The sequence below is a fragment of the Ptiloglossa arizonensis genome, chromosome 4 (genome assembly GCF_051014685.1).
Source record: "Ptiloglossa arizonensis isolate GNS036 chromosome 4, iyPtiAriz1_principal, whole genome shotgun sequence".
Classification (NCBI taxonomy): domain Eukaryota; kingdom Metazoa; phylum Arthropoda; class Insecta; order Hymenoptera; family Colletidae; genus Ptiloglossa; species Ptiloglossa arizonensis.
The window spans coordinates 8,420,964-8,448,885 of NC_135051.1; the positions used below are offsets into that span (position 1 = coordinate 8,420,964).

At 40.7% G+C, this 27,922-nt stretch overlaps 4 protein-coding genes across 7 annotated transcripts; all 4 read right to left on the bottom strand.

Annotated features, from left to right (window-relative positions):
* Positions 1-5,830: 5,830 nt before the first annotated feature.
* On the bottom strand, positions 5,831-7,421 carry LOC143146275 (uncharacterized). 3 transcript variants are annotated; one of them, XM_076310405.1, is made up of 5 exons: positions 7,292-7,421; positions 7,090-7,213; positions 6,673-7,001; positions 6,186-6,575; positions 5,831-5,981 (listed from the first exon to the last, which is right to left on the bottom strand). In XM_076310405.1, exons 1-5 carry the CDS (start codon positions 7,325-7,327, stop codon positions 5,955-5,957), a joined length of 906 nt encoding a protein of 301 aa, XP_076166520.1. In that variant the 5' UTR covers positions 7,328-7,421; the 3' UTR covers positions 5,831-5,954. The 3 variants fall into 3 exon arrangements, with proteins under 3 accessions (XP_076166520.1, XP_076166521.1, XP_076166519.1); XM_076310406.1 differs by lacking the exon at positions 5,831-5,981 and having other exon boundaries at positions 6,042-6,575; positions 6,673-6,807; positions 6,877-7,001; XM_076310404.1 differs by lacking the exon at positions 5,831-5,981 and having other exon boundaries at positions 6,042-6,575.
* Positions 7,422-7,432: 11 nt separating this feature from the next.
* On the bottom strand, positions 7,433-9,671 carry LOC143146107 (uncharacterized). Its single transcript, XM_076310118.1, has 5 exons — positions 9,386-9,671; positions 9,147-9,298; positions 8,721-8,881; positions 7,999-8,200; positions 7,433-7,811 (listed from the first exon to the last, which is right to left on the bottom strand). Exons 1-5 carry the CDS (start codon positions 9,497-9,499, stop codon positions 7,433-7,435), a joined length of 1,008 nt encoding a protein of 335 aa, XP_076166233.1. The 5' UTR covers positions 9,500-9,671.
* LOC143146278 (uncharacterized) lies at positions 8,157-8,721 on the bottom strand. The gene is made up of 2 exons (XM_076310411.1): positions 8,540-8,721; positions 8,157-8,467 (listed from the first exon to the last, which is right to left on the bottom strand). Exons 1-2 carry the CDS (start codon positions 8,684-8,686, stop codon positions 8,201-8,203), a joined length of 414 nt encoding a protein of 137 aa, XP_076166526.1. The 5' UTR covers positions 8,687-8,721; the 3' UTR covers positions 8,157-8,200.
* Positions 9,672-9,757: 86 nt separating the features above from the next.
* On the bottom strand, positions 9,758-27,892 carry Bnip3 (BCL2 interacting protein 3). Of its 2 annotated transcripts, XM_076310407.1 has the most exons (6): positions 27,589-27,884; positions 19,696-19,861; positions 18,251-18,338; positions 11,911-11,984; positions 11,451-11,606; positions 9,758-11,262 (listed from the first exon to the last, which is right to left on the bottom strand). In XM_076310407.1, the coding sequence occupies exons 1-6, from the start codon at positions 27,626-27,628 to the stop codon at positions 11,211-11,213; spliced, it is 576 nt and encodes a 191-aa protein (XP_076166522.1). In that variant the 5' UTR covers positions 27,629-27,884; the 3' UTR covers positions 9,758-11,210. The 2 variants fall into 2 exon arrangements, with proteins under 2 accessions (XP_076166522.1, XP_076166523.1); XM_076310408.1 differs by lacking the exon at positions 11,911-11,984 and having other exon boundaries at positions 27,589-27,892.
* Between the last annotated feature and the right edge of the window lie 30 nt (positions 27,893-27,922).

Below are 27,922 nucleotides of genomic sequence, written 5' to 3' on the forward strand. Positions count from 1 at the left end.
ACATTTCAGATACGATTCTATATTTCAGCAGTATTTTCAGTTACAAACGCTCGACTTGTAACGCGACAATTGCAATTTCTTTGCAATATGGTCTACTTCTCAAATTTGCAAAAAAACCCGTGAGTGGACCGTTCTTTTTTCGCAACACTACTTTATTAAATATATAATAATGAAAAAGAAGAAAAGATACTCCCGAGAGCAACCAAATAGGTTGCTTTCATATTCGTGAAGTTAACTGATCAAAATATGAAACAAATTCTCAATAAAAATCGCGCGAGGTGTTTCGTTATTCGTAACACTAATATATATATTGTAAAATGCAAAATGAAAAAACTCCCGAAAGCAACCACGTTAGGGCGCTTTATAGTTCGCAACGCTAATTGAATACCGTGCACCTATGTATGTTAAATAATTCGCAACGCTATCTTTAATTCGAGTACAGTCATTTTAGACTGCGGGGAATCACGTGCTGGACAGCTGATTCAGCTGTTTCGTGAATCCAACAGTGATTCTAGTGGCAATTTTTGGGCGTTACGTGAGTCGCAACACTAATTGAAAAAAATACACGAACCATTCGCGTCGTTAATTCGTTAATTCGAAGCAACGCGATTAATCGATATCGCAACGCTAAGTGAAAATAGAAATACAACCGCGTTCAATGTTCGTCATTCGCAACACTAAAAGGAATCGCGATCGGTAAGTACTCATCGAACGCAACGCTATTCTAGAAATGAATGCAATCTTTGCATTCAGATCTTGCAAAATCAAAAGCAAGCGCGCTCGATATTTGTTCGCAACGCTAATTTAAACTATAATTACTACTTACGTAGCTAATTTTAATCGCGATTGGTATTTGTTCGCAACGCTAATTCAAATCGTGACGATTTATCGTCCGTACGGTTAATTGCAATCGCGATTGGTATTTGTTCGCAACGCTAATTCAAACGCGATCTTTTCTCATTCGCAACGCTAACTCAAATCGCGATCATTACTTGTTCACAACCCTAATTCAAATCGTGACGACTTCTCGTCCATGCATCTAATTGCAATCGCGATTCTTTCTCATTCGCAACGCTAATTCGAACCGTGATCGTTTCCTGTTCGCAACGCTAATTCAAACCGCGAATTGCCCAATATCATTGGGGATGGGGTGCCACGGCACGCGTGGTACACGTAAGTGTACACGTGCCAAAAAAACTAACTACTACACAACTACGTGCGAGTACAGTGACAAAATAGTAATAGTAATGACTTTCCATCCTCGGATAGATATATCCGAAGATGGAGAACCATTCGTTGCAGCCCACTCTTGAGACAATTTGTCTAGGGCCTTTGCGGCTTGCAGCCTCTTCTCTCTTCGGGCGGCATTGCCCGATCTGAAACCCTACATTTCGCGAAAACCACGCGCAACACGCGTGCGACCGTGCAAACGATTTTGAAAACCGTTGGTCGTGCCGGCCTAACCGACGCGACCGCGTCCACGAAAATTAAAGCAGAGAAATCCGAAGAATAGAAAGCAACGCCAGATGCAAACGACATTCTTCGTTCGCACTAGCTTCGCCATCTATTCTTCGAATTGTCCTACAGGTGCAGGTACGTCACGCGAAAACGCGCCTACCCGAATTGAGAATGTGACGACCTGCCCTGGCCCTACCTAACAGTTCTTAGCACACATACCAGAAGGTAAGTTACCTAACCTACCTAGACCTATATTTAAAAAATGGCAAAACACATTCTCTCAAACACAACCACTCCGCGGTTCTCATGCATAACGCCCGGGTGCAATGAGCCTAACCTAGGGAGGCGTCCCCGGGACGCCTCCGACACCCGAGCTTATCACAACATGCACACTCTAAGGGTACGTACCAAGTTCCTAAAATTGTCTGACAATGGCTGGCGACCATTGCGTACATTTACTCATAAGGAGCATAAGAATTTATTGCGTGGCTCTTTAAGGAGACCAATTGTCACGTGAATGTAATGGCAAAAGTTAAGTTAATATAGATAGTTACCGTCATTGATAATACGATGTTAGAGAGTATTCGTTAATTCATAGTCTCTTTGATATATTTTCGCGAACCAACGCAATTCCACAGCCTAACCACACACACACATGTGGAAATTACGTCGTGCACGATACGCCAGCGCATTGTCAGACACTCATATATAATATTATTGTTTATCTCACTGACTAAGAAAACATCGTGTCCATTGCCTTCGCTCGAGCAAGTAGCACCTGGGCACTTGAACGAGTTCCGGCAATGAACACGTAAAAATCATGCTGAAAATCCTGAACTAGAAACGTGTGGTTAATGTATGTAATATTTAACGAGAGAGTATTCTTTCTTTCTGTTAAAATGACTCGACTTTTTATTTGTGAAAAATCAAGAGAAAATTGAAAAATTCTACTATGCAAATAAGCTACTAGTAAAAGAATTATTCGTAAAAAGAAATTGATCAAAAAAATCTAAGATAAATTATTTAATTATTCAAAATTTTGAATAACCCTTGGTCGATTTTGTCGTCAAAGTAAATTTTTCAAAAGTTGGAAAATTCTGTACAAATCTGTTACTTTGACTCGGAAATCTAACCATCGCGAAATGCCTTCTTGTATACGATATGTAACATAAAATCTACGGGTAAACGTTAATACCCGAATCATATTTTAACGCGAGACTCGAACAATATAGAACAATATAGAAACTAATAAAATATTCGATAATATCGTTTTTGCGTAATACTAATCGTTAGAATTGCGAAGTCGGAGGGTATTCGACTTCTTTGCTAAATAATTATATCGCAGTATAAAAAACGCGGTATACAAGAAGGCCCTATAACCTCAACTAAGAAATACGTACAAGTAAAACGAGAAATATCATTGCTCGCGAGTATATGGTAAATATACTCGCGGTCACTATACTCGCAAATATAAATACAACCGGTCACCCGTGTCGATTCGGACCTTTCGTCCTACGACATGATTGGGAACCGGAGGAATAAAAAATTGCATGCGACTCACCGATCGTAGAACACGAACAGGTGAATACTTCGGCAAGAACCAGATGTCATCGTAGGAGACCCCAAGGCGGAGAGGCTGTAACAAAAAAAATCAGAAAACGTAACGATCTGTTTCTAAAGTTTCAAAATGGTTTCAATTTTAGTACCGACAGATAGGTACTTACGTTGTTCCCTGGTTTAGCGCCGCCCGATGTCCCAGCCAGATGTCATCGTAGAAGTCTCTGGACCCTGGAACTAAAAAAATCAGAAAACAGATATAGTAAACTACAAGGGCTGATATGCATGCATTTGAGAACAATGGTGATAGATACTTACGTTGGTGCTCGTGGAGGACTGCACGAGACCCCTCCTGAGTCAATGATGCACTGACTCTAATACCGGTGACGATTAATTTTAGATATTACAACAAAAAGAAATAAAAATATAAACTGAATATGTAACGCGACCGAGTATCAAAGCCGGCGAACAAAAGTGATTCTATTGACGAGATTGAAAAAGCAAAGAGAGCCACGATGCTCTCGAGAGAATTTACGATACGCGAGAAACACTGACAATGAGTCTACATCGCGTGGACCTAAAGCCTGTACGAGACTCTACTCGGAGCCACTTTGGCCGCATTGCGCGCGGCCGACAAAATTCCTGAAAGAAAAGATGGGAGGAAGGGAGGGATAGTTTATCGAGTGTTTGTAAAGAAAATACTGCTTGTTATTAATGATATATGAACGTTAATAATTGTAATTATTACAATGTACTCGTTCAATATTTAATTATTCAATAGAGGGTTTTCGTTACTAGAGTTGCGAACATGTTCATTCTCGTCGAGAAATACATATCGCGATTTTCATAAATATTAGAAAACTCGTTGCAAAGATCAAAGTCGATCGGTTGCTACTCGTGTTCCAAAGACACGTTGATACGCGGCTACGCGTTGAAAAACTCGCATCCGAAACGCGTACGCAAACACAATTGCAATGGGTCCGTAGAGATAATTTTATGGAACATCGATTACATTACGTACAAAAGAAAAATATTAAACCACGACCGAAATCTAGTAATATATGAGTTATTCCAATTATCAAATAGATACAACTATCGACATTAGATTCGAATTAATCTATTTTTATTTGATTTTTGTAAATCACATATGCTCGCGATAAGCGACACTCAAGTGACAGATAATTAAAATCAAATATACATATACATGTTATAAATATGGAATGAATAAAGAGGAATGTAATCTGTTATTCTTACTACTTGGAAAATTTTACCAATAATTCATGAATTCCACTCTAGCTGATCCTTAAATATCGCAGCGTTCATCTGTAGTACGACACCATCGCTACAATTGGTAATCTGCAACAAAAAAAAACTATAAATGTAAAACACATTTATCGAAATAAATATTGTTCTATCATAATTAAGCAATAAGTGAAATCGGAATATTTGATCGAAAATTACAATTTAATTCGAGATAAGATTTGATTTATATAGATCCGCACTTTGTAATGAATAGAAAAAGCACAAAAACGATTTGTTTCACTCGTATTGATTGAATTTATAATTAAAAGTGCATGAATATTAGATGAAACACCGATAGTTTGTAACGAAAGTATTAGGAACGATTAGACACGATTAAATGTTAACGAGAAGTGTCCACTTACTTCTATACTCGCAGGTCTCTCGATACGTCTTTAACTGTCGACTGCCACGGATTGAATGACGACCTACCTCTGTAAGTCATTGGATTGTTGTTGAACTTCGACTGGGAATGGTTTGAGTTTTCAGCAAAACTAATGTTTCGAGGAACGAGGGATTCACGGGATCGTTAAGCCTTTATACAGAATAAATTTGTCGATATTTAGTCGTGGGGATCGAGAATATCCCAGGTGAAAAATTTGTGAATTGAAAATCCAAGAGTTTATTTACCGAAATAAACACTATCGTATTTCAATTAAGCTATAAATAAACTAGAAATATTATGCCCAACATTACAATTTAATTGGTAGATACGAATTGATATATATAGATAAGGACTCTATAATGAAGAGAAAATGCACGAAAACGAATCAATTGTTTCACTCTTTTTAGTTAAAATTACAATTAAAAGTATATTAATATTAGACGAAACACCGATAACAAGTAACGAGAGTATTGAGAATGATTAGACACGATTAAATATTAGGAAACTAATGCTCACTTACTCCCACCCTCGCGCGTCTCTCGATACGTCTTATCCTGTCAACTGCTACAAACTGAATGCGCGACCTACTACTGTAGGTCACTGAATTCCACTTAAACTTCGAACAAGGAAAAAAGTACGTAAACGATTTAATTGTTTCCATCGCATGGATTAAATTTACAATTAAAAGTGTATTATTATAATATTAGACGAAACACCGATAGTAACGAGAGTATTAGGAACGATTAGACACTATTAAATGTTAGAAAACTAATGCTCACTTACTTCCACCCTCGCGCGTTCCTCGTCACGTCTTGTCCTGTCAACCGCTACGAACTGAATGCGTGACCTACTACTGTAAGTCAACGAATTCCACTTGAACTTCAAACAAGGGAAAAAGCACGAAAACGATTTAATTGTTTCACTCGTGTTGGTTAAGTTTACAATTAAAAGTGTATTAATATTAGACGAAACACCGACAGGAAGTAACGAGAGTATTACGGACGATTAGACACTATTAAATATTAGAAAACTAATGAGTCACTAACTATATACGTAACAACGTGCATTGTAGGTTGCATATACGAAGGAGATGGTCTAGTCATAATTGTAAGAATAAATCATCGATTATCATTATGCTAATACGAAACTGAAATACTTTTATTGCGTTACATAATACAATAACGATTGCCACAGTAAGCGAATGTGGTAACTTTTATTGATTCTAGATAACATTCTTAGATGCCCGTTTGTATTGTCACACTTTCTTCGTCCTTCCTCTTACCTAACATTGAGAAAGTAAAATAATATATATATATATATATATATATATATATATATTTATATAGGTATGAAACTAAGAAGTAAAGCGAGTCCTCATGGATGCTTTCGATCGATTAATTTTCAAATTACAATAGTATATTAAAAGTAAGCAAAGGGCCTATTGTACATCCAGTAATACATGCCGTGTTATACTTAAAACATTTACCTCAAACTTGCGCATCATCGCTCGCTGAAACTGATTGAACTTGCATTTAGTTACTTGTGAGGATTTTTTCTCGACGGGATCTAGCAACATTTTCATCGACTTGTCTCTGTAAAGCAATACGAAATCTATTGTTTTGCAGTATTCCCCGAAACCAGATTTCAACTTCGAACGCATCTCAATTTGTTCCTTGATTAATTCACGGATCTCTTCCTGCGCCTGTGTAATCTCTTCCTCGAGATTTAATACAACTTTTTCGCGACACGCAATATCACGACTGATGCCTTTCTCGACTTCCGGAACCCAACTTTCTTTACAGTCATTTTCCATGGCGAATTGAATTTTCTGGTATTTACTAAGTTCATCGCGTGCATTCTCCAAATATTTCTTCGCCTGAAGAATAATTTTGAAGATTTAATACCTTAAATACGAAATTGGAGAGAATTTAGTTCGAAACTTTCTTTCAGATATAGAATCGAATTCGCGTCACCTGAAAGTAGTTATTGATCGAGTTCAAGAATCTCCGACGAACGGTAACGAGAATCTCCTTGCTTTTATCCAAATTATCTTTAAATCTCCCGTACTTTTTGTCCTCCTTTAAGAAACGCTCGAGTAACCGCCGAATCTTCAACACGAGGAAATTGATAAGGAAAGAAATGTTTAAATTTGATACACTAGGGATAAAGATCCAAACCATCGAGGCATTTTGACTGTCATCGTTAGGTATTCGTTCAAACTCTGTTAGATGTTTATCGTATTTCAATGCTTCTCCTTCTTCCTCTTCTTCTGTCAATGGTCCTAACGTCACTCCTACCGTTGCTGCACGTTTTAAATTATTTACTAAATCCTCTTTAAAGCGCTAAATGTATAAACACCAGAAAATGCAGAATTAACCAAGGCGTTCTACCTAAATTTCCAACTTTTTTTCTCTCTGTTTCGTCAGAAATTTCCTTTACTTCGGGTAAGGTCCCTATTAAACTTCTGGTTCTCTTCCGACTCCGAGGCTGACTATCGGTAGATAACACAGATTCCTATATCCGTATAATTTTGCACTAAAGAAACTGATCAATCGAAAGAGTAAATAGAAAAGAAACGATGAAATGAAGTACCTTCGATAATCCTGTCAATGCGCTAACTTGCGCCATATTTTTTACGACATTGTCGTAGTTCTCCCTCAGCTTTTCAACTTCAGCCTCTTTAACGGTTAACCTAGTGTACTCGGTCGTCAGAACATTAACCTCTAAATTACGTTACGTGCAAAAAGAATGACGCAACCTGTTATATAAATCCATGATACTCCTTAGCAGCACTTCGGCTTGAGACACACTAAACAGCGTGAAATCGGAGATCGTGCCGCCGAGAAAATTTAGAACGCTTCGTTCAATTTGTTTCGCTCGCGACTGAGAGATATTTGTCAGAGTTTCCTGACGGAGAAACAGATCGTTTATCATCAGCTCCTTCTTCAGAGAATCGATCTCCTCCTGAAGTCTAAGCACTAAAAGATCTGGTCGATGTTTAACGTCTTTCTTCATCTTCACTGGCTTCAGCTTCGCGATGTTTGCAGTGAACCGTAACGTCGATAGCGTGATGTCGAGATCCTCCCTCGTGATCCGAATGTGGGATATGAAACTGTCGATAGATTTGACTGTTTAGCAATTGTTACGCCCGCTACAGTCTAACGTACAGGTTACAAATACAATAATGTTTGGAAAGGGCTTGCCTGGAAAGAGTTTCGCAAATTGTTGGATACACCGACGTACAAGTTTCGAGGTTTCGTAGACGAGCATTCGAAAAATTATTTATTTTTTATATTCACCGTATCACGGATGAAACCGAAAAAGCGTTCCCCAGGATCTTCAACAAGTTAATGGAACGTGTCGCCCTGTGGACGATTGGTCTCTTGCCTCCAATGTACGAGAGATACTGCTCCAGTTGACTATTCGTCAAATTCGCCATGCTGATATCCGACACCGTCTTCGAGCAGTTCTCTTTTCCCGCGGAGCTTGTACCAGCCATCTCTACGACGTGAATCTGGGAAACGTGGAGCAAACGACCGTCGATTGGGGAAGCAGCCTATGAAATTCGACGTAAGATGTTACTTTGGCTGTCGTTACGACTCCCCACGATGTAATCAAACTAATATTGGTTGCATGGACAGTGATCACGGCTGTGGACAAATGAGACGTCAAGTAGGTTGTTCCTCTGACGATCGATCTTCGGAGCTCTCCTTCGAAAATCTTTTTCAGCGCCTCTTCCTCGGTATTCACGCTAGCCATCGAGATATCCTAGAATGGTCACGGTTAAGATTTTTTCGTTCAGCGTTTTACAGTCCTCTTCGCACGGGTATAAAGCAGCACCTTAAATGGATCCCGATCGTTTATCCAGATCCTGTTTTCCGTTTCAGAGAGCAGTAAGTCTCTCGCTTCCTTTCCGTGCAGCTCGACGAAGCTCAGGCGATACTGTATCTTGCTGTCTACGTTCCTGCTTGATCTTTCCTTGAACATGTCGGAGAAGAGCCGCGCGACTAGACCCCTGTGCTGAGAAGAGGAACGTAATCACCGTGAACGACACTAGGGTTCGATCTCCATACGCCGGAACCGTATACCTCCCAACTGTTCTGGAGTCCAGTGATCGTGAAGCTCTTCCCTGAGCCTGTTTGTCCGTGACCAATCACCACACAGCTCACGCCGTCTAAAATTCTGAAACCGGTGACTGATTAGCTAGAATCACGAGTTGACCAAGTTTGAATTTACTTCCCTGCTCATTATCGGTGGAAGAGACATAACGAACTCGTAAAAGTCTCTCAGTCTCTCGTCTTGTCGCTCCAGTTTCTATCACATGTACACGCTCAGTATACTTCTTCTACCGACAATACTTTGCAGTCTGTCGAAGCTTCCTTTCTCAAAAAGATATGGTCGGCAGGAAGCCTCGGATATTAACCCGGAACTTCAGATTATGATTTACTTTGACACGAGGTCTTCCGTCGAGACACGGTAAACCTCCTCTTGGGTAGAGTCGACAAAGATTCCGTCAGTTTTGAAGCACCGGTAAGATGGTTGCCTGGGTAAAGCGATTCTATTCGGTAGCAACTCTTGCAAACATCGTACATAAATTCTCTAGATGGAAAACACATCAAGGATGATGGAAAATGGATCAAGGTACTTTTAAACGCCGTATACACAAGTGAGGAGTGCTTCGATTACCTTGCGCTCAACATCCATCCTCGTGCACGATGGACAAGCTCTCTCGTGTGGAAAGATTCTAACGAAGATCTTGACGTTCTTCTCACAACCATCAACGTCATCGTAATTCGTCATCGCTCGTAGATCCAGTTCGATGGAACTTCGTTCTTCCCGTAAAGTGTATTAAATTTGGAATGTGCGATGCTGTGGACGATCAATAGGATTTGCTTGGACGTTCATTTTTTTAGGAAAATCACTTCCGATTTTTTCGATTTGCACGCCATTTTCTTGGACGAAAGATAACCAAGGACTGTCGTTTCGTGGATACTTTCAGATTGAACGTTGAGAAACAGGTCGCATAAGCTTTGTAAGTTACGATCGAACAATGCGAAGGCAGTCGAAAGTAAAAGGTTTTGTATAATATACATAATTATATTGAAAATACAAAAAATCTGTGTGGCTAATTTCTACTTACATCGAATACGCCCTATTTTATAATATACAGCATCTTACACTGAATACACGGTACAAGTATATATGTGTACTTATTATTTGTGGAAAAACCTTTAATGAACCTTGGAAAACTGACAAAGTATCGCGATCGCTATTAAGTCTTGTTTTGTCACAATTTGATAACAACCAGACGTTGTTGTCGGGGGAAGCGATTTGTAATTCCGCAAAACTATTAACATTGTAACGTATTACACCTGGAATAAAATTTTGAGAAAAGAATAGGAATTTAATTCAATAAAAAAATGATTCACGGCGTATAAAATCGCTATCAAATAATATTTCGTGCGTATCATCGATATTATTTACGTAATAAATATATAAGATTACAAACACGCCAATTCGAGTAAATATTTGTGTTTTGAACTTTCAGTTCTGTGTTTAATGCATAACGAAATTAAAATTAAATAATCAAATAGACGATCTTTTATAAATGTTCCGACCGTCGCGAACAATACAAAATCCAAAAACACAAGAACGGAATAGAAACCATACGCATAAAACATTCTCGATCAATGTTCGGCTTATCGTACCGTACATTACGGAAAGTTTTCAATTATTACACGCTGCCGAAAGAGGAAACTGCGAATTCCATTAATCGAATACGACATTTATCGCGTTCAAACGCGTTTGCTTATTCGTACCAACATTGAACGTTCGTTTCAATTCGGCAGAATTCTTTTTTTTTACAATTCCTTTCTTATTAAGACACCCTCGTTACGTTCCTCCCCTCGTTATTATGCTGTGTCCTCTCTCCCTATCTCTCTTTCCTTTTTCACTCATATCCAAACGATACACACCCTCCCTCTCGTATACCAATTTCCTACATAAACATTCTGTACCTTCGCTCGAATCTGATTTAGCTCCAAGTAGTAGTAACAAGTAATAATTAAGTATCGATAAATACTATCCAAGCTATACCTATAAACTATCGCAGATAGAAACGCATTAGAAACAGTATAAAATTGGACATGTTCTTGTTTCCTCAACAATGCTAGACTATAATAATAAATCATATTATTCTTATTACGTTTTTCGCTTTAACATTTTCTTTCTAAGCATATAATTGCATACAATTTACACGATAATACGGCGCTCGATAAGTATACCGTTAAGTTTTGCGGGCAGGTTAGTGTTAAGACGAATAGTACTAATATTAAATTCGGGGGTAATCGAAGTAATGTGTTGCGTGTTTCAATTTTTCTTTTAGGCTCGATCGACCCACTTGGCTCTTCAGTCTTTCTTGCAACTCGATATGGAACAACCCTCTGCTCGATCCTTTTTCAAATTCATAAGCGCAGCAATCCTTATTATTCGCGTTCCTAACTGTGTTTCTTCACTCAATGGTCACACTGGACGTTATCGATCCTCGCCTGGTCAGCCACACTCTATGAACCAGAAACAAGGGTTAATCTTTAAGAGGGCCGCGCGCGGCTCGTTATGGAATTTTTAGAAAACGATTCGCACCGGTGACGGCACACTTTACGAAAGAAATATAACGGAGCACTCCGTAGAACAAACGATCACGCTGGTGATCTCGAAACTATCTTTATACGATCATTGAATTAGTCCTTACCCCAAGCCAGCTCCAACCAAGACCGACAGAATGTTCGTAATGACAAGAGTGTAGAGGACCTCTTTGGAGAACAAGCCAATCTTGCCAACTTTCGTGGTACGAATGCTGTAGGATTTGCGTTTGTTCATTCCTAGAGGATGCTTGAATTTCCAGTCTCTGAAATACAAAAATAGGGCCGGTAAGTAATATGCGTTTGCCTCGTGACGCGGGGTATTCTCAGAAGTCGAGCAAGGTAAATACACAGGGTCGTCGAGAAACACGAAAGAGATTTATTCTATTATTTTGACTTATTTCGAGACGCGGAGTCGCCCGTCTACCAGATTATGCCAGCTTCTCTCTCTCTCTCTCTCTCTCTCTCTCTCTCTCACTCGCTCTTTTCTTTCTTTTTTTTTTCAAGGTGCTCCACTTTCAAGTACTTCAAAGAGGGCGTAAATATTTAAAAATAGAATATTTTGCGTACTTCGGCGGTACTTGGTCCGGACGGGAGCTCCATTCGTACATCCAGTCGGTGGTTTTATCCAAAACCTCCGGCTCCTGCACAGAACGAAAGAAGAATCGTTATAGGTACCTAACTAAACACTGAATCATTATTTCTCGACGGCGTAGAATCCTTAAGCGCGCGGAAGACTGCTCGTACGAAAAACCTCGGTTAATCCTTGGAAATCCGATTTGCGAGCGTTTAGAGTCGCACGTGGATCTCGTGTCATCCGGTGAAACTGAAGATGTGCACGGCTCTACGTAGCGTCTGAATCGAATTAAAATCACGACGGTGTCGGTTTACCGGCATTGCACGTGTAATACAAAGCTTGTTCGAGCGCACCGCTACACGGTTTTGGCTAACGCGGTAAAACGAGCGCGCTACAAACGGAGATCGGTTTCTTGTCTTCACAGAAGAACTCGATAGCAACTTGTCAATCGACCACGCTTTGTTGCATAAGGCGATCGACTTTTTAACCCCGTAACTGGTACGGTGGGGTCTGTAGAATTCGCTGTAATTATTTAAATATTTATTATTAATTTCTCAAGGAAACTTTCGGCAATGACACAATTACCCGGAGTCTGCGTCATATCCCACCTTACCAACCAGTTATGGGTTAACGTTCAAAGTTGCACGTTGAACGCCAACTCTGATACTTGTCAACTTTTGAATCGAGTTATCGTTATTAGTAAAGCACAATTGACGCCCCCGCCCCCAATCCTCGAACGTTTTAGCGGTGAATATTTACATATTTCACTTGTAATTTACCGTACTTGTAAATTTTTAAGTAACGTTCTCGTTGATAATTTTCTTTGCGAAATCTCGACCGAGAACATCGATCGAAGGCAAGACGTTTATACGGTCGAAATTGTGCGCCAGCAAAACGAGCAACGCGTACCTTTTTTGCGCTTCTTATCTGTGAATGACTTCGAATGGAGTACGAGCACAAGCATCCAAGGGCAACTTGTATTGGCGGTAGGCCAATCGCGACGCGACACTCGTATCGCTAGATACGCCACGGAATTAAACGAAACGTACACTTGTTTGTAAACAATCCCCCTTGCCACCAGTTCTTGGACTAAATCTGTATTTTACGCGTCTTGTTTGATTTCAATGTTTTGTACGATTCATTATTTGTTTGCACGTTTACTTGCACGAACCCGACGAGAATGCAAACACTGATACCTACGCGATGTCCAATTTTAATCACGGTTCTCTTTATTATTTCATCCCGGACAAATTGGATCTAGAGCAAGGCGCAAGAATACATGTATCTACATAAGTTTCCTTTTAAACGACGTTCGTCGGTTTGTAAATATTCATGGGTGTTTCTTTCAAACGAGTACATAGAATTATTTAAGATTATCGCAAACGTCGAAGCGTCTCGAAATTTTTCACGACACACCGGTTCGCGTTTTCGTTACACCGAGTGCTTATCATTATCGTCGATAACGCGCCACGATATATCGATCGGTGCAGAAGCCTAAAAATGACACTCCAGAACGCAAATACAATACACTCGCTACGTATTGTGTTACGTATCTGCTAAAGTTTTTACAGCGGTAATTGAACCCATACTGTACACGTGCAATTTCACGTGTACTCTTGAGGAGCAAAAGTTCCAAAACGGTGCACGGACAAAGTCGATGCCTGCATCGTACAGACAAGTGTAATTTACGAGACGTAATTTCAGGAGAAGAGAGCGATAGCGTCCATACTTACTCTCGAGCTCTATTTACGCATTAATCCACACCGAGTCGACACTATTTCGAGGAATAAGTCGTCCGCGTTTAATGCGAGCGTTGACAAACTTGGCACACGATTGGAGCGTATTTTACAAACCGGTAATGTCCCTGCAAATGTTTCATGGATTTCAACATACATTTCTCATTGCTATTTCAGAAATGCGATCGTCGTTATCGAATGCGCATAGAACGTTGTATATTTGCAAATAACGTAATTGAAACTTTGAGCGTTGTTTTTCGAGGTCGTAACGAGCTCCAACGCTCGCGTTCATATGTAAATGTTTGCGCAAAGTGCGCGAAACATGTGGCGAACGACACCTACAATGAAGTTTTATTTATAATTGAGTCGTACGGTTCTCGATTACGATAAATCACGACGGCCTGTTGCTCGTGTTGGTAAATGAAACGTTTTATTTCTCGATTCAATATTATTACAGATGACAATTTGGATCGTTAGAAATTAATAGTCGAAAGAAAGATTTAAATTGAAATCTTAAATCTTAAAGAACACGGTCTTTTTATTGGCTCTTCGACCCCTGGGTGTAGTAAATTTATGTAAGTTTTTTCCGGCCAGAATTTATATCTCCGCGTGGATCTGTTTATTGCTCCAATATGGCGAAGCAAAAATACGCATCGAGACGCGTTTAGAAAAAAATGCAGCGTACCTACACATATGTGGTAAACCTGACCCGATTTGGTGCAGGATCGCGGTGTCGTGACTCGATTCTTGAAATAAACCCGCGGCACGAACCGAAAATGGTATAAATATTCTATAACGCGGGGATTACGGTTGCAGCTACCTATTTGTGTAATAATGCACCAAAGTGCAACGTTCTCGAGGCAACGTTTACAACGAGCAAACGAACACCAAGGACGCGAGCCGATGAGAAGCGACCTAAAAAGGATCTTCACCGACTGTCTCAACGCGCCGCGAAACCGTCGCAAAGAAAATTAAGCGCACGTACGGTTAAATCCGCATTTAAGACTATATTTTACGTCTGGATTGCACCGTCGACTCGCGATAAGTAAGATTAAAACGTAAACCGATAATTGAAGACTAATAACCGTTCTGGAATAGCTCTTTAAATTACGAGGGAAACTCGTTCGATCGCGGAGAAGTTTTACGACTGCGACGGGGGTCGGCGTAGATGAAATTCTACCCATTTATTTGCATGTATAATTTATCATCGTCCTACGCGAGTCGCTGCTCTCGTTCGCGAATAAGAAGCATCGAACGTCGAGTGACGTAAAAACAATCTATTAATTGCGTTGTTCAAACTCTGAAACAGTAAAGTTATCTAACCGCTGGTACGCGCGACAAACTCGAGTCGCGAAAAAAATCGATATCAAGATAAGATCGAGAGAAACCAGGTCACCCATGTGTCGCCCCTGGTAAACGACGACCGCGTACGATTCGTTTGATGTTGTACACTGCACGATCTCCGGATCGTTTGTTTTCCGATTGGTCGATGACTACTGCGACGATTAAAAAGCAGACTCCTCTCCCACTTTCCTGTTGCTCTTTTTCCGCTCGTGATAATCGTAGCCTTCTCTTTTCGGTGCCCCCTGTTTCCTTTCCAGAGCGTAATAAACCAAGTCTCCACCAACGAGGCCGTGTCTCGGTCTCATTCAGCGGAAGAAAACCCTTGAAAACCGCATTTCGTTGGAAGAGGGTCGATTATTCGATTACTCGATCGAGGAATTTGCAGCCCGGTCGGTAACCAACTTGCGAAATATAAAAAAAAAATCCTTCTCGAAGTTCTGCAAACCGATCGTGCGACCTCGCGGAAAATGCATCGCGCCCGACTCCCCTTTGACATTACGCGGAAGTGGAACGCGTTACCGCGCAATGTCACGTTCGTGTGGTACGCGCAAAAGAGAAATTTTTTAACGCGCAGTATACGCTCTCTACGCGAAGAAACTTTGCCTTCGTTGTTTCCCAAGCATTGGAAACATCCGCGAGGAGGACGACGGTTAGCGTTTATTTCGTACAACACCGCCCGAGAGACAGTGTCGATGGAACCGCATTAATCAACTCGAAAGGTAAGTACCGATAATCCGAGAGACAGAAACTGTGGCTACCCGATGACTGCATTTCCTATTCCCACCGATGTTTACGTTTCCGCGAGACGAATCGGCATCGGCAGCTACTGGAAACAAAGCTGGCTCGACTTCGTCCCTTTACGTCCCATTGGTTTGTCTTGGAACGGGCCGTTTCAGTTGGACCGGTCGCGAGAAAAAGTTCTCTGACCGACCATGCCTCATACATACATCGCGTATCTATCGCTACAGTAATACGACAACGCCTCGGTTATTCGCCTATCTCGAAAGAAAATGTCTCGAGATTATTGCATCCAGCGTATGTACGCTCGACGAAGCGTGTCGGTGTTTATCGCGTTCCACGGAACAACGCGAGTGCATTCACGTGGAATGGGCATAACGGCCAAGTTGACTTAATCTCGACTAGCGTACCGCCGTATTATCGTTGCTATCGAGTGTCTCTCTCCTCGAAGCGTTTCTTGTCGCGAGTCGAGCCCGTTTCGCGAACGCGCAACGCACGAACCACCGGGTGGACCGGTTTTTGCACGGAGATGAGAAGCCAAGAGCGTAGAGAACGCCGATTCGCTCATTCGCGATCGCGTGATCTGGCCGTAACGGGGCAATACACGCGCACTACTGGAGAACACGCACGCAGGTGAACGATCTACGGCCCGTCGTGCCCGTACGTACACATGTCTTTTCATTCCGTGACGAAACGCGACATCTACGTAATGCATTCGTTTACTATTGGCCATTAGCCAATACGGTCTACTTACACGAGTACCGACTCAACTTGTACGCTCGATCGAAGAAAAGCGATTTTACCGATAAACGAACGGAAAGGGGTAAATCATAAATCGCTACGAAAATGGACACTTTTACCGTGTCTTACCGTCCAACGGATCGATACCGAGCACTCGACCAGGCATTATTTACGGGTGTTTTCTCGGCGTTTTATATCTTTACTTGGATGGAATCGTCAAGGTTTCGAACCATGACGGGGTAACGTAGTCGGAGAACTGTACTTCTATCTACACACCGCTGGCATGCGAATCTGGGTATCCTTGGTCGGTAAGGTGTACATATAACGAATGCGCGCATCCGATTACCTGCCGGCAACATGCAGCGCATACCAGGCCCCGTTTCTACGTCGCAGAATCTTTGCAACTGTAGAATAACGTTGATGTTTCTTATTGCTAGCGATCACAAACGATCAAGGCCGTTCGAAAAGATGCGTCGTGGTATCCTCGATAAAAACGTTGCAAAAGTATAACCCGGTGTACGGGGGAAACAAAAGCTTCCTCGGATATTCTATTTTTAATATCTTATCTGAGCGGTTAAGGCAAACGACCGGAAATTCTCAAAGTAGCGGAGAGACTACTGTACTTTCCAAGACCTCGCCTTCACAAAGGCGTGCGTACACTAAGAAAAGTTGCGTACGTACTCGAGACAACACCAATCGAGCAACTGACTCATGGAAAATCCTTGCCGCTGCGCGCTCGCTGTTCTTTGCGGCGGTTCGTTATCGGTGTTACTCATCCTGCCCCGATACAATTGTCTTTCTCGCTGTTTTCGTTACCACCGTCCCTAGAAGACGATAAATCCGACCTCGGTGCGTTCGCAAACGACTACCCAAAGGAGATATCGCGCAACTCGCTGCAACGTACCTGTCGCGCGTTCGCACTCTCACAAATACATTACTCATTGTTTTTTGAAAATATCGCGACATGCGTGACCACGGACTTGTTATTTTTCCGACGATAAAGATAACATCGCAACAATACTCGTGAAAACACTCGACCGATTCCAATCGCGGGTAAACAGTGATCGAAATTCGATCGTCTAGAGCTCGGTAAATTTATTACTACTTTTAGATCGCGGTTTTTCGATCGCGATTTTCAAAAGTCACCGTTTTTCCCCAATTTACAATGGGATGCATGTTCCGTTTGAACTCGTTCCGAACGCGTGCTCTATGCGAGGCCGCAGTACGCGAGTCAGCAATCTGTAGACCTTGCGTAGAAAGTGGCCGGTTCTTTCATTCGATAAAACCAGTTGTTGCATATCCCTTTGAAGCCTTGCCAGAGCATGCACCGACCGCGGGAAAAAATTGGGGCAAAGAACGAAGCATTGTGATTCTCGATCGTATCCAGTTGACGCGACTATTACCGCCCGCATTACACGTGTGTGTGTATATATATATATATATATATATATGGAATCGAGCAAAGAATCGAAGGAAACTTTGAATAACATAAATTGCATTTTACGATTGTCGCTTAAGAAAATCTTGACAATGGATTCGACGAGAGTTCAGGGTACCTGAGTCCGACAAAAAAAAAGAAGAAAAAACTGAGCAACCTTTAAATCGTCCAACTGTTCACCAAGATCAAGTCCATCGACTTGTTGTTACAACGACTCGTGCAGATCGACTGCGAAACAATACCTGGACAAAGAAAGTGTCGCGAACGCTGGGTTTTTCGTAATCGTAGATCACATGAAAGCACAACGCGGTGTTAGAAATCGATTATGAAACTGACCTTGTTACAGTTGTAATTTATATAGACACCCTTGAGCTCGTCTTCGGTCGAGAGTTCCGTGTTGGGGCTGTTTGGCGGGCTCTTCGGGCTGCAATAGAACATGTCAAAAATTGTACACGACTTTTCTCACGAGTCCGTCATCGAGAAGCGAGCGTACAACGACTCATCTGTACTCGAATCAACGACGAAAGAATAAAAATAATTCGCATCTCCTCCTCCGGTTTACCATTTACTCGCACGGTTACTGACAACACATGCTCGACTTTGATCGTTACCTTTTTCTTTGTAATTCGTCGAGGGAAACTACCAAGATAACGCGAAACCATCGATCGACGACATCGTCGAACACCTGCGACACGATCGCTACAGTGTGGATCCCGCAGGTACGTCATGGAAAGAAAATAAACACGAGAAACTCGTCACGGGAGTTCATTAGCCCTCCTTTATCCGCAAATCGATCGAATTTGGAACACGAGGCGTTATCTCGTTACGCCGATGCACGCGTGACCTTGGGGAAACGTTATCTCCAGGAGCGTTTAAAAATTCCAAGAAAAGAACTGCGTCGTCGCGTGGCGCGTTGTACAGCGATACGATATTAAATTCCGAATAGAATTTCAAAACCGGTAGCGTTATTGAATCGACTAAAATCCTATCCACGACTGAAATCTTCGACCAGAAGAAAAAATTCTGGAAGATGTTATTCGGGAGATGGATCGACAGATACGGTAAGCGAGTGAGACGGCTTGTTTGCCTTTTCTTCCGTCTGTCGTACGGCGATCCTTGAAACGTACCAACACCTACAAACGTACACAAAGAAACCTTCCAGAAAAAGATTCCTCGTTGGTCTCTACCACGGGCCCCACCCACCCTCGGCATCTTCTGACTCATGCTACCGCTTATTCACTTTTTCCCCCCTTTTTTTTTTGACTCTTCTTCGGTCTCTTGGTTCCCGTACGGGGAAAGCAACGAACGAAACCAGGGGTCTGACGATTCGGTTAAACTCGCAAACGCATAGACCGATTTCGTAATTAACAGTAATCGATGCAAGATTTTTAATTTCGATCGCGTTCCCGGGCACTCTTCCTTTGGTGTTTAAAATTACCAGTCATCGGTCAAAAAAATCTACACTGAATTCCAAACTCGCTCCGAACTTATTACCATAGTTATCGATCATCCTTTGGAAAATACGTACATTATTCTCGTTTATGAAATGATTCTAGTCGGACAATCGAGGTTCCATCTTATTAATATTTCGTTACTTCGATGCGAATACAAAGGTAAATTTTAACACGGTAGAACCTCGGTCGCGTGACTGACAGTGATTGATAGCGACTGACCGTACACGAACTTTAATCGCTATTTTCTCGTGTTGGATTCGGTTCTAAAATTATGTTCGCTAACTCGTCCACAGTCGATCGAAACATTTTCCGAGTAAAATGCCTTACCTGTCTCTCGGTGTGTCTCGCCGAGACGACGCCAAGGAATGCCTGGCGGACGATTGTGTGGAATCCCTTTGTGCTTCTTTCAGTAATCGCAGGTACTCTTCCCCACCGCTACCAAACGGTAATGGTGTTACCCTGTCGGGTACAGAACTCAGTTCCACCCATGACTCTGCGAATGTCAAATGAAAAACGGACGTTATACGTGGAATCACGGAACGTATGTAGAAAGGAGACCATAGCTTGGAAAGTCATTGGGTGTACAAGGACACCTGAAACCTACGAACACTTGGACCCGAATAATAACTTTCTTAATTACTGAGGCTGAATCTTTTTTTTAGATCGATTTCCAAAATGCCGGATAAAATCAAAAGAAAATTTGCTTCGATGCGGTAGACAAAAGTGTTAAGTTTCCACTGGACGTTGCATTTCGTCGCAAGTGGACAAGTTGATAAAACGTCGTTATGTTGGAAATGGGAGACGCTTTGGCTATTGATATACATATGCATGCATGTATGCATGTATGCATGTATGTATGTATTTATTTATGTATTTATGTATGCATGTATGTGTGTATGTATGTACGTGTATATGTATTAACGGAACAAGTGCAGGAATTGGGACTTCCGCTGAGATAGAAACATCGACCCGTGAGACCTTGCATTTGCGGGAACGTAAAACACGATCGCACGACTCCGTTATCGAACAATCTTCGACTCTATTATCAAAGAAGTTCACGGACAAGGTCCGTTGGCTCTGACGTAGCGATCATATAGCGTATTGCGTCATTACCTAAGGCGATTGTACGATTGACCTAGCCAGAGTTCGATGGTGTAACGAGAATCTATCCTGGTTTTCCACGGGGAAAAACGCAACAGGACTTTTAATTAATCGTTCTTGATAACCGACGCGTCAGCGGCTTGTCTCTCGGGACAGCTTCATTGTTTGCAAATAAAGTATCGGGAGGGTGAAATCTGTTTCTTTTTCTTTTAATTACCTTTATCCTTTTTTTCAATTTGATTAAAACTTTCGTCTTTCGTTTTTCGTTTATACTTGGTTCTTTGAGGTGTTGAAAGATGCAAAAGTTTGCGCATCGTTGTATCAAATTGGCAAATGATCGATCGAAGTAAGAAAAGGAGTTGTCGCCGAGGTCAGAGTTCACGCTCCAGTTGTTCGTACAACGTGAGATTTACCGTGTCGATGGTTACTTGTGTAATTTCCATGCGGTTGGCTCGTCACGTGTACGATAAAAAACGAAGGAGATTCACTCGCGTTGCCCGTATCATCGGCTACGAATCAATGATTCATCGTGACTCGTTTGCTCCGTATCGTATACGTTTCCTTTTAAAACAATTTACTATGCTCCAACTTTCGAGCACTCCGCGATTTCCCGATAAAGGAATACAAATTCATCGAGTTACGAAACTCTTCCGATTCGATGTAAAATTATCATTTGATGGTCAAAGAACTTCAACTTTCACAAAAGTGAAACTTGCGTTCAATTATATTTCGCGGGTCTACGTATTCAGCATTACGCGCACAATGCGACGTAGCGAGAAGAAATTAGAGAACAGCGAAGGAAGAATACTGTACAACATCGAACGTGTCCAATGATTAATCCAGTCAGCCAACTAACGTCAAAGATCATTGTCCGACCTCTTTCTCCATTAATCTATCTTCCTTTCGACTGGTTTCGATACCACGGTTCGTGTTCGCATTCTAAAACGCATTAAATTCTTTCGAACGTTCGTGCTTCCTTGTGCGACAATTATCAGCATTGCAGAAAAAACACCGGCTGATCTTTTAGATAATGTTTGATCGACGATGATCGATCCACCAAGTACGCACAACCATATGAAAACGTTGAACAATTTTATCACAAAGCGTTGTTTATTCAATTTTTTACAATCTGCAATGCGGTCTATTTACGTGACTGACACGTTTGCAGTTTTTTATTGCTTCGAGGATATATAACCATAATAATACACACCCACCACTAATGATTGGTATCGTTAATGATAGAATCCATCGACCGGAGTAAACGGAGAATGGATTCCGGTGACATTCCTGTACAAATTCATTGCATTTGTAGTTACAAAACACATTTTTTCCCCAAACTCTATCGATCAATTATTCTCCCCTCCTGTGCTAGTATAATTCTAACATTGCACAAGACTAAAAACCTGCTGCTATTAATAATAATTACACGACTCTATATCTACGGAAAAGCTTCGTAAAATACACGATGGTAGTCACCCATCTTTAACACTGACTGCGTCCAACGTTGCGAGGACATTTGTTTTAGTACAGTTTTGTATACCATTTGTCATCTGTTATTTAAATTTAACGTCAGGCTATACGAAATTGATCGATTTCCTTCGATCGTAATAATGAATAAATAATTCATGGATGTAATAAATCGATTCAACGACGTAATTTTTCGAAACGATTCGTCAAACTTTATTATCGAAGTTAACATCGAATAACATCGTCGTTGCTTCATTTTTATTAATTTTGTCTCGGAGGTGCGTATTACAGTAAACTGCGCTGCACGAGAAGTCGACGTAAGTATCGATCTTTTATCCCTGTAATAAAAATGATGACTCGAAGAAAAGAAAGCAGAAGAAAATAATCGACGATTGTTTTCCTTCCGTATTTTGTTGCCCAACGCCCAACGTTCAACATCGCAAAATTTCAAATATCACCACCAATGTACATACATACGTATGCAGATATTTCCTGGGGATTTAACGACATCGAGTGTCGCCGTCGGTTTGCCAAAAGTAAAATGGAATTAAAAAGGAACGTCGGGAACGAAACAGTAAATTGTCATTACTTAATTTCCAATGATAATGTTGGGATAAATATGGAAAGGTTGTATCAACTGGTGGCATTATCGTACACCGTCAGACACCAGGTTCCAACGAAATACATTTGTACACGATTGAGAAAGAAGAAAAAAAATGTTACAAACCATAACGTCGAACAATAAAGGTCAGGTTATTTTTACTCATCCTCTGACAATGATAATGATTATCAACGTAACCTAACACAATTAGGTGTGCACAGATATTTCTTGAATTTTTCAGACCTTCAGCCTAAAGAATCGTAAACAGAAATGCATGGAAACTTGGACTCCAATGGAACTTGGCAACCACTTTCGAAAAGAACTACTACTCCGACTCGATCAAAATAAATAAAGGAACACGTGCGTCGCAAGGACACACGTGTTAACTTTGCAAACGTATCGCACTGCGGTTATGTTCGACATTCCACAAAAAGAACACAATTCACGAACGATACCCGGGTAAACACGTTTCAACAAACACATTAATTACGACGAATACCGATAGTATACGCACACCGAAATGTACACGAAAATATTCAGACATCACTACTACTACTACTACTACTACTACTACTACTACTACTACTACTACTACTACTACTACTATTGTATTAGTATACCGATGTACCTATCTAACCGCCTCCTCGGTGATTCGATAACAATAATCTTTTGCTACAAAATGTCGGATCGTCCGGTTCAAACGGGACGGTAATTACTTTGAACTCGAATTGAAAAACGATATATTTTGAGGATATATATACACATATGTATAATATATGATACATGACGGACAAAGTAAATTTGCGCGACAAACTCCGCGAATAACACCGCGAAAAAACATTGATTAAGATATACGTACTTACACGTACATGTTGCCGATGACACAGCCCGAGTGGAAAGTATACGAATGATTGAAAGAAGACGTTAGCGCGATTCGAGAGACGACAAAATACGCCGTAATTTGCGGCCAATTGTACCACGCATTGTGACAAGTTTGGGAATTTATGATCTCGAAGCTCGTAAATTGACGCGCGATAAGCGAATACGCTGCGAACCACGCTACTGTACGAGTCGTTGCACGTAAATACCTACATACACCGTCATTCAACGCGAAATCACGATCGACCCCAGACAATCGTCCATTATTTTCCATTGGCAGCACTTCTCGCTATAATCGAGAAACGTATTAAAAATTGATTGGTCGTCTGAATTACAGACGCAGAAGTTTTTATAGAAATTTTTTCGAAACAATTCGTAATTCCAATATGGAGAACGTTCGAAGCAGTGACCGTGACTCGAAAACGATAACCGAGAAAACTTCCTTCGAATCGATGAAGATTATAAAGCACACAATGTACGCGAACATTTTTCCCTCGTTGATTATTTATTAGTCGGTACGTTGTTCGCGTGGCAACTGATACGCGAAAGAGCAAACGGTGCGCAATTTGATCGAATACCTGTATAAATGACCGTACGAAATACTCGATGTACAACTTTTGTAATCATCATGAAACGTTAGAAGGTGCAAGACACCTTTTTAATACGAACTGGTGCATATTACCAAATTGATGAAATTTTTCGTTCGCTCTGCCTTGAAAAAAGTTTAATCATTTTCGAGACTCCCGTGGTCTGGTATGAATATCGTTCCACGGTTTTATGTTGAGAGAGAGGATGTTCAATCGAGGACCACCGGTGAACTTTGAGCGCGCCGAATTCAAACAGTCGACCTATTTTCACAATCGTTAAAGACCCATTTTACTCACAGAGAACGTTTACAATAGAAACGTAACAGATTCACCATGGATAATAGTGATTCCTTCGCTGTCTTCAAAATTATTCGCGAACAGAAAAGGAAAAAATAGTTCCTGGTATTGAGGTGAAAAATTCTATAATCGCGTAAGATACACCTAGATTGGATAAGATTTCGTATGTTCGAGTTACAGCACCTTATTGTGCCTTGAATATTCTATAAATTCTATATAATAGAAAAAGTAAAATTTCGTTCCCTGACCTCGTATAACCGTTACAACTGAAAGCAGAGAGTATTCCATGACACGCGTGTAACGCGTTAAATCGATTAACAACGTTCATTGTGAAACGCGACCAATAGAGAGACACCATTGACGCAGACGAGATGAACGCACGACAAACGACCAGGAAACGTCACGTGCCACGAAATCACGACAGGCTAAGTGTTACGGAGTTACGGTTAAAAATAGACACGAACATGCCCCCCTTTTCATCAGTCCGCCATTTTAATCAAACGTTCCGGAGGCGCGCAGGGCAACGATACTATTGTATTTATATAGTCTCTTAAGAAGGTTTCTCTCTTCGGGTTTGCCATTGTGCAAACTTTTATAAGACCACTGCTACCAGAAAATGGTCGAAAAGGTGTACTAATATTAACGATCGTATTGTAGTTGGTCACGAGTACAACTTGTTGCAAAGAAAAAAAATATAAAGAAGGATCACTCAACAAAATAATACCGCATCGTGAAGAGTTTAATTACTTCGAGCTCCGAAAAAGATCAAATACATATCTACGAAAAATCAGTGAATAACTATAGTCTGAACTTCAATTTACCCTCCGTTCTAGATTGGACCACTATGCTGGTACATTGCTCGTTCCTAGGAGGCACAGTTGAACCGCTAAAGGTTAAACAACCTTCCTCGTAGGCAGCGTGAAGCTATTGTATTGCCTATCGCGCAACGTAGACGTCTTGAATGGCAACACATTACTACACGACTACCGGTGCAACTTGGCGTACAACTAAAATCGTAGAGTAAATTGTTGCGTCTATATTATTTGCAATCTGTTGAATTGCTTCACAGCGATGCAGGTGTGACTTGTAAGTCATGTTTACCAAACAAGGGACCGAGGAGACATTCCCAGAAATCGGGTCACATCCGAAGAAGTTATCCTGCCGGTTCCCGATATAATAGCGTCCACGTGATGACGTCACTTTTCGATGCTCCTGAGAACAGTCACGTAGACAGTATTACGGCTGCGCAGCCTTCGAGTCAATGGTCAATGTTCCAGGAAAAAAGTAAACTTTTTCTATATCGAACGTCCAAATTAACTCCAGTTCCTACGCTACAATTAACTGCTACGTAGCACCTGCTACGCGAGACACGTAGAACAAACAACAATGAAAAAAATACATCGTAGAATAGAACTTTTTTTACGGAATTTCGATAAAAACTTATTTCGAACGTGCCTATGTACATATAATTGAAGTCGATTTTGTTCTCCATTTTTCTTGTAAAAAATTTGCATTCGTTATCTCGTAGCATTTAGTCCTTCGTAATTCGTAATTCTAAATGCACGACAATACCTATTATACAAACATAACGGAAAAAAACATTACGTCAAGATAATGAACCGATATCGTCACGATATCGCCGTTGCTTCCCTGACACTAGTCACGTTCCGGTTTTTCTATAATTTTTTCGAAACGATCGCACGACCGCTCGGAAATAACGCGAAAATAAACAATGCACTCGAGAAATATGTAAATTCAACGTCCCAAAGACGACGTCCCTGAACTTGGCCGACTGCCGCGTTTGATAGGTTAGGACCGTTTAAATAGAACGGTTAAGTCAATTCGTAGGACACTGACCTAATTATTCTCAACGTACGATTTGTTTGGTTCGCGACCTAGAATAACCTTTAGGAGGATCGATAAAAACGCTTCCGTTGTTCGTGTCGTTCACACTTTTCAACCTTGTTCGTTGCAATAAATTTGACTACAGTGATAGGTACATATATAGACCAAAATGAAGTTCCAGAGTAATTCAATCGAATATACAATGTACCTCTTGGAAATATGTCCATCGTTATCCGTAATTCGTCTGGTTTAAGTTAACGAGTTTCATGACCGTCAAAGAAATGTAATAAAAGCTAGTTTTCCTTGCCCTTCATTTTTTCCCTTTCGTGACAACTGTGCTTCAAAGTAAACAACCAACCGACGATCCTGCCGTTACATAGACTGCAACGAATTATATATAATGGAGGTCAAATATGGGGATTATCTAAACAATTTATTTTAATTTCGAATAAAAGACTAAAATATGATGTTTTAATTTGTTATACCTTGTTTTAATTTTCAATAAAATTTTCTTAACTTTGATAGAAATTAAAATATTATTAATAGGTGTCCGAAATACAACAAGAAACCAAAAGCTTTTTATTTGAAAACTTTACCATGCAAGAATTCTCGTTCCCAAAGTATAATTCCTTTACCGCTTTTCGTCCTTTAAAGGTATTAAAGGAAACTTGTTTCACCGTGTAGTACATTTTTCCTGTGTGGTGTTCTATCACCATGCATACAGAATGGCAATGATATAACAAAAAAAACCTTCAAGGAACTATTTGATAAATAGCCACGTATAAATAAAAAATTTTCCATCGTCGTTAATAAGGCGAATTAAAGATCGATAAGATTGTGTTCACTTTGTTGCGAATAAACAAGAATAAAAATTATAGTTATCATACATTGGTTTGCATAAACATTTCCTAGATTTAGAATGTACCAGCCTTTTATTTCACAAAATGTCGACGTTTTACGAAATACTTTCGTACAATGGAAATATAATTTAAGAGTGAAAAAACAAAACGGAATCTTCAAATAACGCGAACTCATTATTGACGTATTTCCATTAAATTTGTCAAATATTAATTAACTTATAATGGCTGAACTTGAACAATTGACAACCGAGACTTTTTTAAACGAGCGAATTTACCTACTTTAATGCAATACCGGCTTATGTCTTGATAGTAGTAAGAAAATGATCGCGCCAAAATTTTCAGAATTATACACGATCGTTTTACGCGAATACTATTGCAATGCTATACTTCCATTGATTCAAAATCGAAACAGATATCAACACAAATTACCTTCAGAATAGTATGCTTTACGAATAAATACGTTTGCGACGCAAAAGGAAGCAGGATCGCGTTTGTTTATGCGTCAGCTACAATCGCGCAAAATGGCCGCGATGTTAAACTGACAGCTGCTCGCATCTTTCTGGAAAAGGACCCCTTTACTCACCGCCTAGACTCTCGTCCGAGGTAAATTTCACGATGGACATTATGATGATCGAAGGCACTCGCTCACTATAACTCGGTACGGTAGTTACAGTCAATGTACACTTTTCGTAAACTCTGTTTGCGCAGAAGACGATACACTCACAACGAACCACCGTGATAAAATGCTCGTTCGGTCGCGCGCTGTGCTTTGTTTTGATGAAACGTCAACACACGCACGTCAGCCGGATCAGCCAATCGCACAGCACGCGCTTCAATGTAAATACACTGCTCAAGTCAAATGAAGGACCACCTCGGTAGCCATGATGATCTTCCACTGGTAACTCAAAATATATGTT